Here is a 19,206-nt window from a genome sequence, read left to right on the forward strand (position 1 = left end):
TCAATTTTATATATTAAAAAATACTTAATTTTGAATGTAGCATCTCGAATTTTACAAAACCCGACGTTAATTCATGACACCTCGAGTTCCCGATATTTTCTTATTTTTGAATATTGCTAAATCTACCAAAATCTCCATCTTCTTAATCACCCAAGGTTGTGTAAAATATATTGGTTTTACCTGCAAAATCGAGTCTTAGATTTAAGAGCTCGATCACGTGGGAAAGTGACTAGCGTCTAATAAATTACCGTCATTATCATGATATCTGGTCATGTATTTAATTTGCCAATATTAGATGGTCTCCTAAATTGAAAAGGAGGCACTTTCCAATTTTGAATGCTAGCATGACTATTTAGTGAAATTGTCCATTGAGTCAACATCATCCTTCATGAAACGGCATGACCGATGCCCTGAAAACTCAAGAAGTACTAATTTGATGATGCAAGTAGGTGTTATAATGGTGTGTGAGTGGGGCGATTAATACACAAGCCATCTAGATAAGGAAATCATCCATGTTTATAGATATCATTTGTTTACGAAAAATAAATAATTTGAAAAGTATTTTTCTAAAAACATTCATCTTTGTTACTTGAAAGAGTCGGTCAATAAAAAGTGTGTTCATTATCGATAATAATATATATTTAAATATTTTTATGCAAGATAAAAATAATTTTTATTCATTCACTTTTGTAATTGATTCAAATAATCATTTTTAAAAAAAAATATTTTTCACTTATCGAAATTCTGAAGACTTCTAATCAAAAACAAAATTCTGACCACCCATTTATATCATTCCATGTGATATCATATAGCATATTGACATATATTTTTTTGTGCGTACAATGTGTGTTTTTATAATATACTATAATGTAAATATACTAAAAGAAGTTGTCGGTCCAGAAAGTTGTCTCCATCGGAAAGTTCGCGCGGTCTTGAGGAAGTCGCCAAAAAGGTTCAAACGACGTGTGCGAGAGAAAGAGAATGGGCTGCCCTTTTCCACCGCCGTCCTTTACCACGCGTACGCGACTTTTGGGCTAATGGGATGATGCCACGTCAGCGAATTCAGTGCCCGAACCTGCTCAATTCTACAAAAAGAGCAAGAGAATTGCCTCGAATCATTTAATTAGAGTAGGTAGGATTTAAGATTTAATTAGTCAGTATAGTGCACACATGTCAAATCTTGATTATTGTAAATTAGGTGGCTTTTGAGATGGAAAAAAGAAAGAAAGAAAAAGTTTAGAGGCCTTGTGGTCCACCTCAATGTCTTAAAGCAACATCACGAGGCAGATCATTACCTGGCATTTGCTACCTCATTCGAGGATTGGTTGTGCACGTGTTACCATTTAATTGTTATTAGAATAAGCTTCCCTGAGTTGTGATAGGAATTTTTAACTTTGGCGAACATGAGAGGTGTTTGTTATTCGTTTTGTCATAAGTAATGGAGGCATCGATTGGCAATGAAGGAAGAAGATGAACAACCAGGTGAATTCATGGCCGAACCGTTATCTTTTTGAATTTTCTTTTTTAGCTCTGTAAGCGAGTGGGGTTACATTCAATAAGCAAATGCAAAAAAAACACATGCATTCGATCCATTTCAATTGAATGCCGTGAAAGAACTTCAAATAAAAGTAATTAATATCAGTAGCCCGACAATATATCTATACAGAACTTCGATCTTGATTATCATCTACCCTTTTGAACATTTGCAATCCACCCAACCTATTGAAAACATCATGTTGCACTCAAGCACAACGCTAAAAGCCATGGAGAAGATGGTCCTTAGACAAAGAAACCAATCACAGGCACCCCACACCAACTCCATTCAAAGGGTTTAAATTCCACTTTCCCACAGTCCATCCTCAGGTGGGAAACCTCTTGAGGAGGGTTGACGAAGAAATGGAAATACTATTGGTCTTGGAAATTGCTTGAGGGGAGGTTTCTCAGATGGGAGGAAGATAAGATGCGGCTCCAACCGCCATTTGATAAGGGAAAACCCCTAGAATCTTGCTTGGTCCCACCCAATGCAAAAGTGTTTTGGAAACGGAAGAACATGGCCAATTTTATTTGTATATTATAATTCGAAAAAAAGCCTCTCTCTTTGTGATAAAGAAAAGACACTTTCAATTCTTGAAAATCCTATCATTTCGCCAGCGATTTTATTTTGAATTAGCATGCCATATAGATTGATTGGCATCTTGTATACAACTTATAGTAATATGCAAAAGAATTGTCTATTAATGATAACTGAAAACATATTTCAAACAGAAATATAAACTTATGAGCTTTTACGAGATCTTTTGGAATTTCGTAATAAATCTATAATAACACGAAGCATGTGGTTTCTTAAAACGTTAAACTCTCTTTTCTTTCCCTCCCCTTTTCCTTTTTTTTTTTGCCGGATTTCACCTCACTCTCCACAATTTATATTTCCATTTTTCTGTTTTTTTATTGCGGACATAATGATTTATCTTCATTGTCGATAATTATTTATATTTAAATATTTTTTGTGCAAAAAAAAAAAATTTTATTCATTCACTTTTGTAATCAATTCAAATAATCATTTAAAAAAATATTTGTTACATTATTTATTTTTCGCTTATCGAAATTCTGAACACTTCTGATCAAAAACAAAATTCTGAACACCCATTTATATCATACTATGTGATATAACATATTAACATTTTTATGTATATTTTTGTGCGTACAATGTGTATTTTTATAATATACTATAATGTAAATATGCTAAAAGAAGTTGTCGGTCAAAAAGTTGTCTCCGGCGGAGAGCAATCAGGCGGTCTTGGGAAGTCGCCAAAAAGGTTCAAACGACGTGTACGAGAGAAAGAGAATGGTTGCCCTTTTCCACCACCGTCCTTTATCACGCGTACGCAACTTTTGGGCGATGGGATGATGCCACGTCAGCGAATTTAGTGCAAGAACCTGCTCAATTCTACAAAAAGAAGAAGAAGAAAAAGCAAGAGATTTGCCTCAAATCAGTTAATTAGAGCAGGTAGGATTTAAGATTCAATTAGTTAGCATAGTGTACACATGTCAAATCTTGCTTATTGTAAATTAGGTGACTTTTGAGATGGAAAGAGAAAGAAAAAGTTTAGAAGTCATGTCGTCCACCTCGATGTCCTAAAGCAACATCACGAGATAGATCTTTACCTGGCAATTGCTACCTCATTCGTGGATTGGTTGTACACGTGATTAGAATAAGCTTCCTTGAGTTGTGATAGGAATTTTTTTAACTTTGGCGAACATGATAGCCTGTTTGTTATTTTTAACTTTGGTGAATATAAGAGCTGTTTGTTATTCACTTTGTCATAAGTAATGGAGGCATTGATCGGCAATGAAGGAAGAAGATGAACCGATGATCAAGGGTTGGGACTTTAACTAGGTGAATTCATGGCTGAACCGTTCATCTTCTTTTTGAATTTTCTTTTTTAGCTCTATGAGTGAGTGAGGTTACATCCAATAAGCAAATGCAAAAAAAACATGTGCATTCGCTTCATTTCAGTTGTATGCCCATGAAAGAACTTCAAATGAGAGTACTTAAGATCGTAATCCGATAATATATCTATACAAAACTTCGACCCGATTATCATCTATCTTTCCGGACATTTGCAATCCGCCCAAGTTATTGAAAGCACCATGTTGCGCGCTAAAACCCATGGAGAAGATGGTCTCTAGACAAAGAAACCAATCACAAACACCCCACACCAACTCCCTTCAAAGGGTTTAAATTCCACTTTCCCACAATCCATTCTCAGGTAGGAAACCTCTTGAGGAGGGTTGTTGAAGAAATGGAAATACTATTGGTCTTGGGAATTACTTGAGGGGAGGTTTCTCATATGGGGGTAGATAAGATGCGGCTCCAACCACCATTTGATGGGGGGAATAGGCCTGCCAAAAAGTTTGGTTTTCCCCTAGAATCTTGCTCGGTCCCACCCAATGCAAAAGTGTTTTGGAAACGGAAGAACATGGCCAATTTTTTTTTTTTTTTTGTATATTATAATTCGAAAAAGAAAGCCCCTTTCTTCATGATAAAGAAGAGACACTTTTCGATTCTAGGTATTTTAGAAAAACTAGGTTTGGAAAGCACGCCGGACAGAATGTTGGAATCAGCATATGAAAATCCTAATATTTCACCTCATAGTTCTATTTTGGATTGACGAGCTATCTAGGTCGAATTGTGTTCTTTTGCATAGAACTCATAGTAATAAGTAGAAAAATCACTGGAGATTTCGAATAAAACGCTGATCATAACGGAATGTGTATTTTTGGGCAAGCCTGTGAACTTATAAACTTTTTTGAGACCCTTTGAAATTTCATGATAAAAATGACTTCTCAAAATGTTAAACTCTCTTTTGTTTCCCTCTCCTTTTCCTTTTTTTTGGTCGGATTTCACCTCTCTCTCTCAAAATTTAAATTCCCATTTTCCTGTTTTTATTCGAAATTGGGGAATTGTTGGGGAGAATTATGTGGGGGTAGCAAAACCAGCCGCAGTCCAAATACAGCCCCCAGACAACCCCTCCCGTCACGCTAACGCCCCCTGCGTCAAAGTCAATGGGGAGAGAGGAGGACGAGACCAAGACTCCTGCTGTCCGTTGACCCCATAAAAAATAAAATAAGAAAAGGGAAAGTTTTATATTTCTGTAATTAATTGAAGTTTGAACCCCTGCCCTTTTCACACCGAATCGAAACTGCTCCGCTTCTTCTCCTTTGTTCTTCTTCGTTACCGTTACTTTGCTTCCACCTTCCCTTATTTTTTCTCCTTTCTGTTTTATTTTCGACACATCTTGATGGATCATTAATGGAAAAAAGATAGAAAGGGTCCTGAACTTTTACACAATGTGAATATGTATAGACATATTCGATTTCATCTCTAGATTATACGAAAAGTTCTCAGACTCACATTAATCAGATGAGAATATTAAATACTTTCATGTAATTTTGAGACTAAATTTTTGGTATATATTTAATTTGATTTTTACACTATATAAAAATATTTAATGTTGTTTTCAAAGTCGAATCAATAGAATAATAATAATAATAATAATAATAATAATATTTTTACATGATTTAGGGGCTAAATTAAATATTTAGGTAAAAAAGGAAGGGGCCTACTGGGTCTTGTACTCGCGTTGGCCCACTTGACCTTTCTTCACTTTTTAGTCGTCTTTTCTAGTTACTTATTTATTTTGCGGGTATCATACTTTCCATTTATTTGTTGCAGGCGACACATTTCCCTCCACCTCTAGTCATCTTCTAATTGATCGACCACGAATTGTGATCATCGCGCATGCCAAAAAAAATAGAAGTCGATACATATGATGCCAATGGCGCGTCCCATCAATCGGAAGAGCCGTTAAAAGAAATTCCTTTTGATCTTGATCGGAGGAAAACACCGTCTAACCTTGCAAGCAAAGCGAGATTTTAGGGCTTTTTGTTTGAGTTGTGCGAGATAAAGTTCTCATTAATAGAGGGGGAGTAATCTGGACGATTGCGAATGATATAATCAGTAAATATGTTTTTCCTTGTTGCAACATATCCATTCAATTGTCAATGAGGAATTATGCTTAGCTTACTTGATCTTCACTACAAATAGTTGTGGGATTTGCTATGACTTTCATGCAAAAAAAAAAAAAAAAAAAAGAGAGCTGCTTTTATGGCTCACGTCTCTTTTTCTTATTTTTTCAAGCTCTTGTTCTAAGTAAAGAAGAAAAATAATCACTTGCATAGCCAATTTCAAAGTTATGAGACACCCGTTAACTTTATGGATACGATGAGACCTAATTAATTGAAAGTGACATGAATGAAAGGGATTGCTCCATATTCACCCGAAGCAAGTGATAAGGTCATTGAAATTTCCAACCTGCTTATAATGTAGATTTTAATCTTTCTAAAAGTTCAACCCTCCAAATTTGACTTGTATTAGTTGAAAAGGCAAAAGGGTATCACAAAGAAAGGCAAATCTCACAATTCATTTTCTAATTTTACTATTACAAAGACAAAACAACCAGCGTGCTCAATTTTATATATTAAAAACAAAACTTAATTTTGAATGTAGCATCTCGAATTTTGCAAAACCCGACGTTAATTCATGACACCTCGAGTTCCCGATATTTTCATATTTTTGAATATTGCTAAATCTACCAAAATCTCCATCTTCTTAATCACCCAAGGTTGTGTAAAATATATTGGTTTTACCTGCAAAATCGAGTTTTAGATTTAAGAGCTCGATCACGTGGGAAAATGACTAGCGTCTAACAAATTACCGTCATTATCATGGTATCTGGTCATGTCTTTTATTTGCCAATATTAGATAGTCTCCTAAATTGAAAAAGAGGCACTTTCCAATTTTGAATGCTAGTATGACTATTTAGTGAAATTGTCGATTGAGTCAACATCATCCTTCATGAAACGGCATCACGGATGCCCTGAAAACTCGAGAAGTACTAATTTCATTATGCAAGTAGGTATTATAACGGTGTGTGAGTGTGACAATTAATACACAAGCCATCTAGATAAGGAAATCATCCCATGTTTATAGATATTGTTTGTTTCATGAAAAATAAATGATTTGAAAAGTAATATTTTTGAAAACGTTCATCTATGTCATTTGAAAGAGTCGGTCAATAAAAATATCTTCATTGTCGATAATAATTTATATTTAAATATTTTCATGCAAAATAAAAATAATTTTTATTCATTCACTTTTGTAATTGATTCAAATAAATAATTTTTATTCATTCACTTTTGTAATTGATTCAAATAATCATTTTTGAAAAAAAATTAAAAAGAAAATTATTTTTTGCTTATTGAAATTCTGAACACTTCTGATCAAAAACAAAATTCTGAACACTCATTTATATCATAGCATGTGATATAGAATATTGACAATTTATATATATATTTTTTTGTGTGTACAATGTGTATTTTTATAATATACTATAATGTAAATAAACTAAAAAAAGTTGTCGGTCTAGAAAGTTGTCTCCATCGGAAAGCTCGGGCGGTCTTGAGGAAGTCACCTAAAAGGTTCAAACTACGTGTGCGAGAGAAAGAGATTGGGTTGCCCTTTTCCACCACCACCGTCCTTTACCACGCGTACGCGACTTTTGGGCTAATGGGATGATGCCACGTCAGCGAATTTAGCGCCCGAACCTGCTCAATTCTACAAAAAGAGCAAGAGAATTGCCTCGAATCATTTAATTAGAGTAGGTAGGATTTAAGATTCAATTAGTCAGCATAGAGTACACATGTCAAATCTTGATTATTGTAAATTAGGTGGCTTTTGAGATGGAAAAAGAAGGAAAGAAAAAGTTTAGAAGTCATGTGGTCCACCTTGACATTCTAAAGCAACATCACGAGACAGATCTTTACTTAGCAATTGCTACCTCATTCGTGGATTGGTTGTGCACACGTTACAATTTATTTGTTATCAGAATAAGCTTCCTTGAGTTTAGGAATTTTTTAACTTTGGCGAACATGAGAACTGTTTTTTTTTTTTTTGGTAAAGTTGGCGAACATGAGAACTGTTTGTTATTCGCTTTGTCATAAGTAATGGAGGCATCGATCAGCAATGAAGGAAGAAGATGAACCAATGATCAAGGGTTGGGACTTTAACTAGGTGAATTCATGGCCAAACCGTTCATCTTTTTTTCGAATTTTCTTTTTTATCTCCTAAGCGAGTGGGGTTACATCCAATGAGCAAATGCTAAAAAAACACATGCATTTGCTCCATTTCAGTTGAATGCCTATAAAAGAACTTCAAATGAAAGTACTTAATATTAGTAACCCGACAATATATCTATACAATACTTCGACCCTGATTGTCATCTACCTTTTCGGACATCTGCAATCCACCCAAGCTATTGAAAGCATCATGTTGCGCTCAAGCACAACGCTAAAACCCATGGAGAAGATGGTCCCTAGACAAAGAAACCGATCAAAGGCACTCCCAACCAACTCCATTCAAAGGGTTTAAATTCCACTTTCCCTCGAGCCATCCTCAGGTGGGAAACTTCTCGAGGAGGGTTGACGAAGAAATGGAAATACTATTTGGTCTTGGAAATTACTTGAGGGGAGATTTCTCATATGGGGGTAGATAAGATGCAACTCCAACCACCATTTAATGGGGAAAAGGCCTGCCAAAAGTTTGGTTTTCCCCTAGAATCTTGTTTGCAAAAAGTGTTTTGGAAACAGAAGAACATGACCAATTTTTTTTTTTTTGTAGATTATAATTCGAAAAAAAGCCCCTTTCTTCATGAAAAAGAAAAGACACTTTCAATTCTTGATTTTTAAAGAAATTGGATTCAAAGAGCGTGTGTAGCGCATAACGTTCAAATCAGCATTATATGAAAATCATATCATTTCGCTAGTGATTTTATTTTGAATCAGCATGCTATATAGATTGATCGGCATCTTGTATATAACTTAAAGTAATATTCAAAACATCCGTCCATTAATGATAATTGAAAGCATATTTCGAGTAAAAATGTAAACTTATGAGCTTTTTAAGAGACTTTTTGGAATTTCGTAATAAATCTATAATAACACAAAGCATATGGTTTCTTAAAATGTTAAACTCTCTTTTCTTTCCTTCCCCTTTTCCTTTTTTTTTTTTTGTCGGATTTCACCTCACTCTCCTAAATTTATATTCCCATTTTTCTATTTTTTGTTCGAAATTGGGGAATTGTTGGGGGAGAATTATGTAGTGGGGCCCGGGGGGTGGGCGGCGGAGAGGACGAGACCAAGACTCCTGCTGTCAGTTGACCCCATAAAAAATAAAATAAGAAAGGGTTAATACTTTTTGAAAACCCCAAACCTGACAACCGCGACAAATTTACTTGTATTTTTTTGACCACCAAAAACCCCAACTGGTATACCTTTGACAAATTTACCATAAATTGGTACACTTGTGACAAATTTATCCTCTGTTAGTTTTAGTTAAATTTTCTTGTTAAATTATAAAGTTAAATAACACGTGACAATTGACCGGTATATTAATTTGGGATTTTATACTCTGTTTGTCATAGTTTATAATTTTTGTGATTTTTTTGTGGTATTAATATAATTTTTTGGAGGGTATATTAGTCACAAATTTACTAGTTTGAGGTTTTTGTGGTCAAATAAATTAGTTTGGGGTAAATTTGTCATAAATGTACCCAGTTTAGGGTTTTTTATAGTTAGTCGGGGTAAATTTGTCACATGTGTAGGTTTGGGGTTTTTAAGGTATTAACCCAATAAGAAAAGGGAAAGTTATATTTCCATAATTAATTTTTTTTTGGTCTGAAATTTTCTATAATTAATTGACCTCCTGCCCTTTTCACACCGAATCGAAACTGCTCCGCTTCTTCTCCTTTGTCCTTCTTCGTTACCGTTACTTTCCTTCCACCTTCCCTTATTTTTCTCCTTTCTGTTTTATTTTCGACACATCTTGATGAATCATTAATGAAAAACGATAGAAAGGGCCCTGAACTTTTTACACAATGTGTATAGACATATTCGATTTCATCTCTAAATTATACAAAAATGCTCGGACTCACATTAATCAAATGATAGTATTAAATACTTTCATGAAATTTTGAGACTAAATTTTTGGTATATATTTAATTTGATTCTTAAACTATATAAAAATATTTCATTCTATTTTCAAAGTCGAATCAATAAAAGAATAATAATAGTATTTTTATATGATTAAGGAGCTAAATTAAATATTTATAAAAAAATCAACGATGACGTTATATATTATATATTAGACAAAAAAAAAAAAAGAGAGCTGATTTTATGGCCCACGTCTCTTTTTCGTAATTTTTTTTTTCAAACTCTTGTTCTAATAAAAAGAAAAATAATCTATTCAATTTCTAAGTTATGAGGTACCCCATTAACTTTGTAGATAAGATGAGACCTAATTAATTGAAATTGACACGAATGAAAGGGATTGCTCCATATTCACCTGAAGCAAGTGACAGGTTCTTTGAAATTTTCAACTTGCTTAGCATGTAGACTTTAATCTTTCTAAAAGTTCAACCCTCCAAATTTGACTCGTATTAGTTGCAAAGGCAAAAGGGTATCACAAAGAAAGGCAAATTTCACAATTCATTTTCTAATTTTACTATTACAAAGATAAAGAAAACCAGCGTGCTCAATTTTATATATGAAAAAAAAAACTTAATTTTGGAATTTTACAAAACCCAATGTCAATTCGTGACACCTTGAGTTCCCGATATTTTTTTATTTTTGAATATTGCTAAATCTACCAAAATCTCCATCTTCTTAACCACCCAAGGTTGTGTAAAATATATTGGTTTTACCTGCAAAATCGGGTCTTAGATTTAAGAGCTCGATCACGTGGGAAAATGACTAGCATCTAACAAATTACCCTCATTATCATGATAACTGGTCATGTATTTAATTTGCCAATATTTGGTTTCCTAAATTGAAAAATAGGCACTTTCAATTTTAAATGCTCGCATGACTATTTAGTAAAATTGTCATATTGATTCAACATCATCCTTCATGAAATGGCATGACGGATGCCCCAAAAACTCGAGAAGTACTAATTTCATGATGCAAGTAGGTACAATAATGGTGTGTGAGTGGGATGATTAATACACAATCTAGATAAGGAAATCATCTCACGTTGATAGATATCGTTTATTTCATAAAAAATAAATGATTTGAAAAGCATTTTCCTAAAAACGTTCATCTGTGTCACTTGAAAGAGTCGATCAATAAAATGTGTTTATTGTCAATAATAATTTATATTTAAATATTTTTGTGCAAAATAAAAATAATTTTTATTCATTCATTCACTTTTGTAATCAATTCAAATAATCATTTTTAGAAAATATTTTTAAATAATTTATTTTTCGCTTATCGAACTTCTGAACACTTTTGATCAAAAACAAAATTCTGAACACCCATTTATCTCATACCATGTGATATAGCATATTAACATTATATATGTATATTTTTTTGTGCGTACAATGTATATTATTATAATATACTATAATGTAAGTATACTAAAAGAAGTGGTCGGTCCGGAAAGTTGTCTCCATCGGAAAGCTCGGGCGGTTTGAGGAAGTCGCCAAAAGGTTCAAACGACGTGTGCGATGGAAAGAGATTGGGTTGCCCTTTTCCACCACCATCCTTTTCCACGCGTACGCGACTTTTGGGCTAATGGGATGATGCCACGTCAGCGAATTCAGTGCCCGAACCTGCTCAATTCTACAAAAAGAGCAAGAGATTTGCCTCGAATCATTTAATTAGAGTCGGTAGGATTTAAGATTCAATTAGTCAGCATATTGTACACATGTCAAATCTTGATTATTGTAAATTAGGTGGCTTTTGAGATTAGAAAAAGAAAGAGAGAAAAAGTATAGAAGTCATGCCGTCCACCTCGATGTCCTAAAGCAGCATCACGAGACATCTTTACCTGTCAATTGCTATCTCATTCGTGGATTGGTTGGGCACGTGTTACAATTTAATTGTTATATAAGCTTCCTTGAGTTGTGATAGGAATTTTCTTAACTTTGGCGTACATGAGAGCTGTTTGTTATTCGCTTTGTCATAAGTAATGGAGGCATCGATCGGCAATGAAGGAAGAAGATGAACCAATGATCAAGGGTTGGGACTTTAACTAGGTGAATTCATGGCCAAACCGTTCATCTTCTTTTCAATTTTTCTTTTTTAGTTCCATAAGCGAGTGGGGTTACATCCAATAAGCAAATGCAAAAAAAACACATGCATTTGCTCCATTTAAGTTGTATGCCCATGAAAGAATTTCAAATGAGAGTACTTAATATCAGTAACCCGACAATATATTTATACAGAACTTTGACCCTTGATTGTCATCTATCTTTCCGGACATCTGCAATCCGCCCAAACTATTGAAAGCATCGTGTTGCACTCAAGCACAACGCGGAAACCCATGGAGAAGATGGTCCTTAGACAAAGAAACCAATCACAGGCACCCCACATTAACTCCATTCAAAGGGTTTAAATTCCACTTTCCCTCGGTCCATCCTCAGGTGGGAAACCTCTTGAGGAGGGTTGACCAAGAAATGGAAAAACTATTTGCTTTTGGAAATTACTTGAGGGGAAGTTTCTCAGATGGGGGTAGATAAGATGCAACTCCAACCACCATTTGATGGGGGGATAAGGTCTGCCAAACAGTTTGGTTTTCCCCAAGAATCTTGCTCGGTCCCACCCAATGCAAAAAGTGTTTTGGAAACGGAAGAACATGGCCAATTTTATTTGTATATTATAATTCGAAAAAAAGCCCCTTCCTTCGTGAAAAAGAAAAGACACTTTCAATTCTTGATTTTTAGAGAAATTGGATTCAAAAAGCGTGTGTAGCGCAGAACGTTCAAATCAGCATTATATGAAAATCCTAGTATTTCGCCTGTGATTTTATTTTGAATGAACATGCCATGTAGATTGATTGGCGTCTTGTATACAACTTATAGTGATATGCAAAAATCCGTCCATCAATGATAATTGAAAGCATATTTCGGGCAAAAATGTAAACTTATGAGCTCTTACGAAATCTTTGGGAATTTTGTAATAAATCTGTAATAACACAAAGCATATGGCTTCTTAAAATGTTAAACTCTCTTTTCTTTCCCTCTCATTTTCCTTTTTTTTTTTCTTGTCGGATTTCACCTCACTCTCCAAAATTTATAGTTCCATTTTCCTGTTTTTTATTCGAAATTGGGGAATTGTTGGGGGTAGCAAAACCAGCCGCAGTCCAAAAACAGCCCCTAGATTCGGTTTCAATTACGAAACCGCCCCTGACACAACCCACCTCTTCACGCTAACGTCCCCCGCGTCAAAAGTCAATGGGGACAGAGGAGGCCGAGACCAAGACTCCTGCGGTCTGTTGACCCCATAAAAATTAAAATAAGAAAAGGGAAAGTTATATTTCCATAATTAATTATTTCTATATTTCTAATAATTAATTATTTCTATAATTAATTGAACTCCTGCCCTTTTCACACCGAATCGAAACTGCTGCGCTTCTTCTCCTTTGTCCTTCTTCGTTACCGTTACTTTCCTTCCGCCTTCCCTTATTTTTCTCCTTTCTGTTTTATTTTCGACACATCTTGATGGATCATTAATGAAAATTGATAGAAAGGGTCCTGAACTTTACACAATGTGAATATGTATAGACATATTCGATTTCATCTCTAAATTATACGAAAAGTTCTCGGACTCACATTAATCAGATGAGAATATTAGATACTTTCATGTAATTTTGAGATTAGATTTTTTGGTATATATTTAATTTGATTCTTAAACTAGATAAAAATATTTAATGCCATTTTCAAAGTCGAATCAATAGAAGAATAATAATAGTATTTTTATATGATTTAGGAGCTGAATTAAATATTGATAAAAAATCAACGATGACGTTATTCATGCAGCTATCTCAATTATTTATATCTGGAGCTCGAACTCCCCAAACCACTTTTTAAAAACACTTGAGCACGCCCGCACACTCCATATCCAGCTCATCGAGCACCATCCATGGCGGCTTCCTTCCTCTCCAATCCCTCCTCCCTCTCCTTCCTCCTCCTCCTCCTCCTCCTCCACGCTTCTCGCCTCGCCTGTAAGTGCTTTCTGAGCATATCCTTCTCTCTCTCGCTTTCTCTCTCTTTCTGTGGGTAGATTCTTGGCTAGTTGAGCAGCGGAATTCGCAGAGTTTGAGCTGAATTTTGTGTGGTCTATCGAGTCAGTCGAGTCTTGCGAGAAATGGGTATCGGAGCTTCTCGCTGGTCGAGTCCGGATTCGATGTGGGTTCGCGGCGGTTTCTTCCGTTTCTTTTCGTGGCGTTCGATCTGCCCGCTCGAAGTTTGTCCAATCTTGAGCGAGTCGAGTCGGGTGAGGAAGCTGAGGAATGTCTTGACGGTAGCTATTTCGTCTCTGCAGTTTCGCAGTCCTTCGTCGGAGTGAACTATGGGCAGGTGGCCGACAACCTCCCGCCGCCGGAGTCCACGGCGAAGCTCCTGCAGTCGACGACGATCGGGAAGGTCAGGCTGTACGGCGCGGATCCGGCGATAATCAAGGCGCTGGCGAACACGGGCATCGGGATCGTGATCGGCGCGGCCAACGGCGACATCCCCTCGCTGGCCGCCGATCCCAACGCGGCCGGCCAGTGGGTCGGCGCCAACATCCTCCCCTTCTATCCCGCCAGCAAGATCACCCTCGTCACGGTGGGCAATGAGGTGAATCCTTCAGCTCTCTCTGTTCTTCCGAAACGGGCAAAAATCAAAGCGCGACCCTTTGAATTTCCCGAGATTTACAGGCTCAAGGAGAGCTAATTCAAGAAGTCTTGAAATGAATTTGAAGTCGCCATTCGAAATTCATCTAGCTTAAGTTCGTTCGCTGCCGGTTTTCGACACGGCCCGTGATCACGAACTCGAACACGATTTTAATTGAAGCAGATAATGCAGCTAAAACGGCGTAAAGGCCTTTGCTTTTTTTCCTTTCATCTGGCTTTTTGGTGGGTATGAATGATGTGAGAGATGGTGCCATTCCTTTTCTCTTTTTGATGGAGCAAACATCAAGAAAGGACCAAGAAAGCGCTAAAAATTCGCGTTTTTCTAATGTTTCGCAGGTGTTCATGTCCAACGACGAGAATTTGATGTCGCAGCTCCTGCCGGCGATGCAGAACATGCAGAGGGCCATCACCGCCGCCGGGCTGGGCGGCAAGGTGAAGGTGTCGTCGGTGCACGCCATGTCGCTGCTGAGCCAGTCCGACCCGCCGTCGTCGGGCCGGTTCCACCCCTCGTTCGAGGCCCGGATGAGGACGTGCTGCAGTTCCAGCGGGAGAACGGCTCGCCCCTGCCCATCAACCCGTACCCGTTCTTCGCGTACCAGAGCGACCCGAGGCCCGAGACGCTGGCGTTCTGCCTGTTCCAGCCCAACGCCGGGCGGGTCGACTCCGGGACCGGGATCAAGTACATGAACATGTTCGACGCTCAGGTGAATTTGGTTTCTATCTCTTTCATTCCTGCCTTCTTCTTCTTCTTCTTCCTGGGAAATGGGCCTTGGTGAGAGAGTTCTCGGCCCATCTCTGCTGACAAAACTCTTATCTTTCTAACGGTCGAATGCATTGACGTTTGATTCTTTCTGTATGCCCCACTGGCCATGGCCTGATGATGTAGATAGAGTCCAGTTAAAGACTGCATTTCAATACTCGAGCTTGACTCGGTCATACACAGCTTGATATGAAAGCTGAGTCCGAGTTCGACCTGACAAAGTGAATTATCTGTCCATGGTCGTCCAATTTGTGTTTCGGGCTGGGGGTCAAGCTGATTAAGAACTTTTGAATCTGCTCTTTGCAATATGGTCATTTGTTCTCGAAAAGATGCTGCCTGTTCAAGACATTTCCTTCCTATAGGTGGAGTCTTGGTCAATCTTTTAGAAATGGTGGGCCTCAACTGAGCAATGAATGAATTCTCTTCAGTAGACTTAGAAAAAAAGTGAGTCCACAACCACCCCTTCTTCGTTTAGGTCGGGTTCTCTAATAGCAACGTGGTCCCATAGAACTGAAAGTTTTGCATCTATGTATGTACTATGGTGGTGTCAAAGCATGCCCAGTCCGCCGCCTTGTTGTGTCCAAATTCCACGGTACTTATTGACCTTTTGTTCATTGACCGTGAAATGAGAGTTTGCCTGATCAGCTCTCTCATAGTTTAGATGCTACTTTTGATGAGCTGAGGAAAGATGCTGTGTTTCTTCTCCTGTGTATGGGTGTAGCAAAAAGGAGGCAAGAGAGATGCTTTGGTTTTCTTTTCTCTTTTCTGGGTTGTTTTCAATGGTGAGGTTAGAGTGTTCTGGCTGAAAAAGTTTGCTTCTGAGAAGAACTGATGGCTCAAACCTTCCAACTTCTGAAATAGGTTATTCATGGTGGTTGTGTCGCTGTAGACTTCCATTCAAGTACCTTTGTCATCAACCTTTTTCATCTTGCCTTTTGAAAAAGCATCTGGTTCCGTTGGTATATATGCCCACGATGTACCAGCACAAATACAAATTGATAAAATTAGTTACTGCACTTTTGCTTAGCTCATCTCTTTAGAATGGTGGTCATCCTGTGCTGTGAGAGATGGGAACCTTGGAAAGTTACTTGAGGTATGGGCTGACAGGCTGTCCAGAGGAAGAATTTTAGACAAAAGCCTCCAAACATCTTTTGGCCACGTACCTAAAGTGAACCAGAAATTAAACAAGTTGTGACAGGCAGGGACCACCCGATGTCAAAGCCCCTTCCATAATGTGGGTGAAAATGTAGCCATGGGGATAGAGTAGTTCTCATTAACTAGCTAGGTGACATATTGCACGTGCTTTTATCTGAAGAACAATGTGAGTTCACTTGATAAATGAGCAAAATCACAATCTGCAGGTTGATGCTGTTTACTCTGCCCTAAAGGCTTTGGGTTACAAGGACATTGAAATCATGGTTGCAGAGACGGGGTGGCCGTACAATGGCGACAGCAATGAAGTCGGGACTAGCGTAGAGAATGCTAAGGCTTACAATGGCAATTTGATCGCTCACCTTAGATCTTTGGTTGGCACTCCACTGATGCCTGGGAAGTCCGTGGACACATACATTTCGCACTCTATGACGAGGATTTGAAACCAGGGCCTACTTCTGAACGATCGTTTGGAATGTACAAGCCTGATCTGACCATGACTTATGACATTGGTCTTGCGAAGAGTAGCCAGGTAAAACAACCACGTTCACTCTTCTTCATGCCATTATGGCTCTTTATTTTGGCAGTATGTAATAGACAATACAGGAATCGTACTGTATCGAACAATGGACATGAAAGGTGGAGTATGCAAATTGCTTTGCAATCCATGTTTGAAATAATAGAACTATGGGTCTTGACCTTCGTGACAGGAGACGGAAAGGTGCGATAGGCTTTCAGGATCTATATAGGCAGCAAAATAAAACTTTAACAGAAATCATCTAGGGCCTACTCTGTTCTAGTTTGGCACAAAGCTACTATCATGCACATTATTTTGCTCTGTTGACCCTGCAAGGCACTCTGAATAAGAATTCTTAGTATTTGGAGGTTTTTCTTTCTTTCTTTCTTCCAATTTACTTTTTGGCTCAGAATTTGGGAGAGTTGGAACCACCTACTTCATGTAGACATCATATGTACAAGCCCCATTATTCATCAAGGATCATAGTCTGTACCTGTTGCAGTGACAACTTCATTAATCAAATCCAAAAGTTTTGGACCTCTATGCATACAGTGCTTTATTTCTAAGGATAGCATGATGGATAATGGGTACTTAGAAGAGGAATGCATGTGTGGTTGCCCCTGTATTTGTATTTGATAAGTTGCTGCATTTAGGAGCTTTAATTCTGCAACTCTTAGAAGTTGTAAAATCTGAAATGAACACTTAATAATTCTCAAAGTTTCTCCTGTACTTCAGACCCCAGCTTCTCCAAAAGCTCCAGTGACTCCGACCCCAGTGACTCCGACCCCAAAACCAACAGGACCGGGCTGGTGTGTTCCCAAATCTGGCGTTTCCGATGCTCAATTGCAAGCAAGTCTCGACTATGCTTGCAGCAATAACATCGATTGCAGTCCGATCCAACCTGGCGGTGCTTGCTTTGATCCGAACACCATAGCGTCGCATGCAGCTTTTGCCATGAACCTCTACTACCAAACATTAGGCAGGAACCCTTGGAACTGCGATTTCTCTCAAACAGCAACGCTCGACGAACAATCCCAGTAAGTCTTCCAAAGCATGGCTCTATGAGTACTCATACTTAACCTAGACATTATAATTCCTAAACATGCGTAAATGAACACTGATCCTCGTATCTTTAGCATCTTTAGTATCTTATGCCTAACCATAATGCGCTACCCAAATCGATTTTTTATTTTTCCTCCAAAAAATGCCTTTGTTACCAAATGCATTTGCTCCAAAATGAGAAGAGGCAGAGTAAATCAGAAGGAAAAAGGATGAAGTTTGAGCTGGTTATAGGTATTGCTTCTGCGAATACTAATATGGTGTTAGACTAATCGCTTTCTCCAAAAGTTTAAGCTACTGATAATCAAGCCCTGGACTAACAGATAGAATAGGGGTGCCCAAGTTCGAATTCGCGGTCTATGCTCGGATTCATGCAAGATAAAAACATTATTTCCGCAAAGTCGAGCAGACGAGCCAGGGCTAGTGATGTGCAATGAGTTCATCTCTGTAGTGAGTTATTGCTAATTTGAACTGAATTGTCTGAATTGCAGGTTACAATGGCTGTGTTTACCCTGGTGGGAGCACCTGAAGTGCGATAGAACTGTATCATTAGATGATATATATAAAAGGCGGAATAAGGAATGGCGGTGTAGTTGAAGAACTTTGTCCCTATATTTAGTTGTAAAGCCCTTCCTTCTTATATTTATAGGTGTAATACAAATACATATATGTAGCCCTTTTCTCCGTCATTTTATTTTATTTTTCCTCATAAAGTTAATGAGTATGGGAAAAAGGATCCCTAAGGTTTTAGGTTTGAATAAGTCTCCATATTGTGCCGTGTACCTTATTTCCTAGATCTTCAATGAAGCTACATGATTTTTGGGCATTGATTTCGATCCAAAGGATCACTCTCTCTCTCTCTCTCTTGCCTTTTCCGGTCCGATTATTTACTGATTAAATGCTGTATTTTCAGTAGAAGCTGTGCCAGACCGTATTATATATATATATATATATAATTTTTTTTTTTTTTTGTATGAGATGATAAATTAAGTAAATACGTTTACATGTGAAGTAACGAGGTGATGGGGTTTGGTCAAGGACGCAACGAGGTTTTTCATTCTTTACAAGGACAACTTTTGAACTAAAAGGATGAAGCACAAAATTGACGGGATAATTATAAAAAAAGTCTTAAACCTATTGCATTATATCGTAAACTTTTTTTTAGTCAATTCAATTATAAACTTTTTGCATTTGTGTTAATTGAGTTTATTCGGCCAATTTTGATTGGTCGACATTGATTTGGCACTATTGGTGCAAATATGGTATTTTTAAAATAATATTTTAATATTTTTGAATTTTTTTTTATAATTTTTCTTTAATTTTCCCCCTTCCCTAGAGCTAGCCCTTGCTTGGTTGGGTGAGGGCCGCAATGCCTGCACCCGATTTTGTTGGGTGAGGTCATCGCGACCCTTGCAACCTCGCCCACAC

The 19,206-nt window shown here is 37.4% G+C and overlaps 1 protein-coding gene across 1 annotated transcript; it reads left to right on the forward strand.

The window, feature by feature from the left end:
* The first annotated feature begins 13,466 nt into the window (after window positions 1-13,466).
* LOC104452637 (glucan endo-1,3-beta-glucosidase 7) lies at window positions 13,467-18,608 on the forward strand. The gene is given in 9 exon segments (XM_010067094.3): window positions 13,467-13,618; window positions 13,939-14,234; window positions 14,627-14,816; window positions 14,819-14,994; window positions 16,412-16,616; window positions 16,619-16,734; window positions 17,455-17,741; window positions 17,743-17,756; window positions 18,270-18,608. Coding segments are annotated over 9 exon segments (1,404 nt in total). The 5' UTR covers window positions 13,467-13,536; the 3' UTR covers window positions 18,308-18,608.
* Window positions 18,609-19,206: the final 598 nt, after the last annotated feature.

Source organism: Eucalyptus grandis, chromosome 7, assembly GCF_016545825.1.
Source record: "Eucalyptus grandis isolate ANBG69807.140 chromosome 7, ASM1654582v1, whole genome shotgun sequence".
NCBI classification, from domain to species: Eukaryota; Viridiplantae; Streptophyta; class Magnoliopsida; order Myrtales; family Myrtaceae; genus Eucalyptus; species Eucalyptus grandis.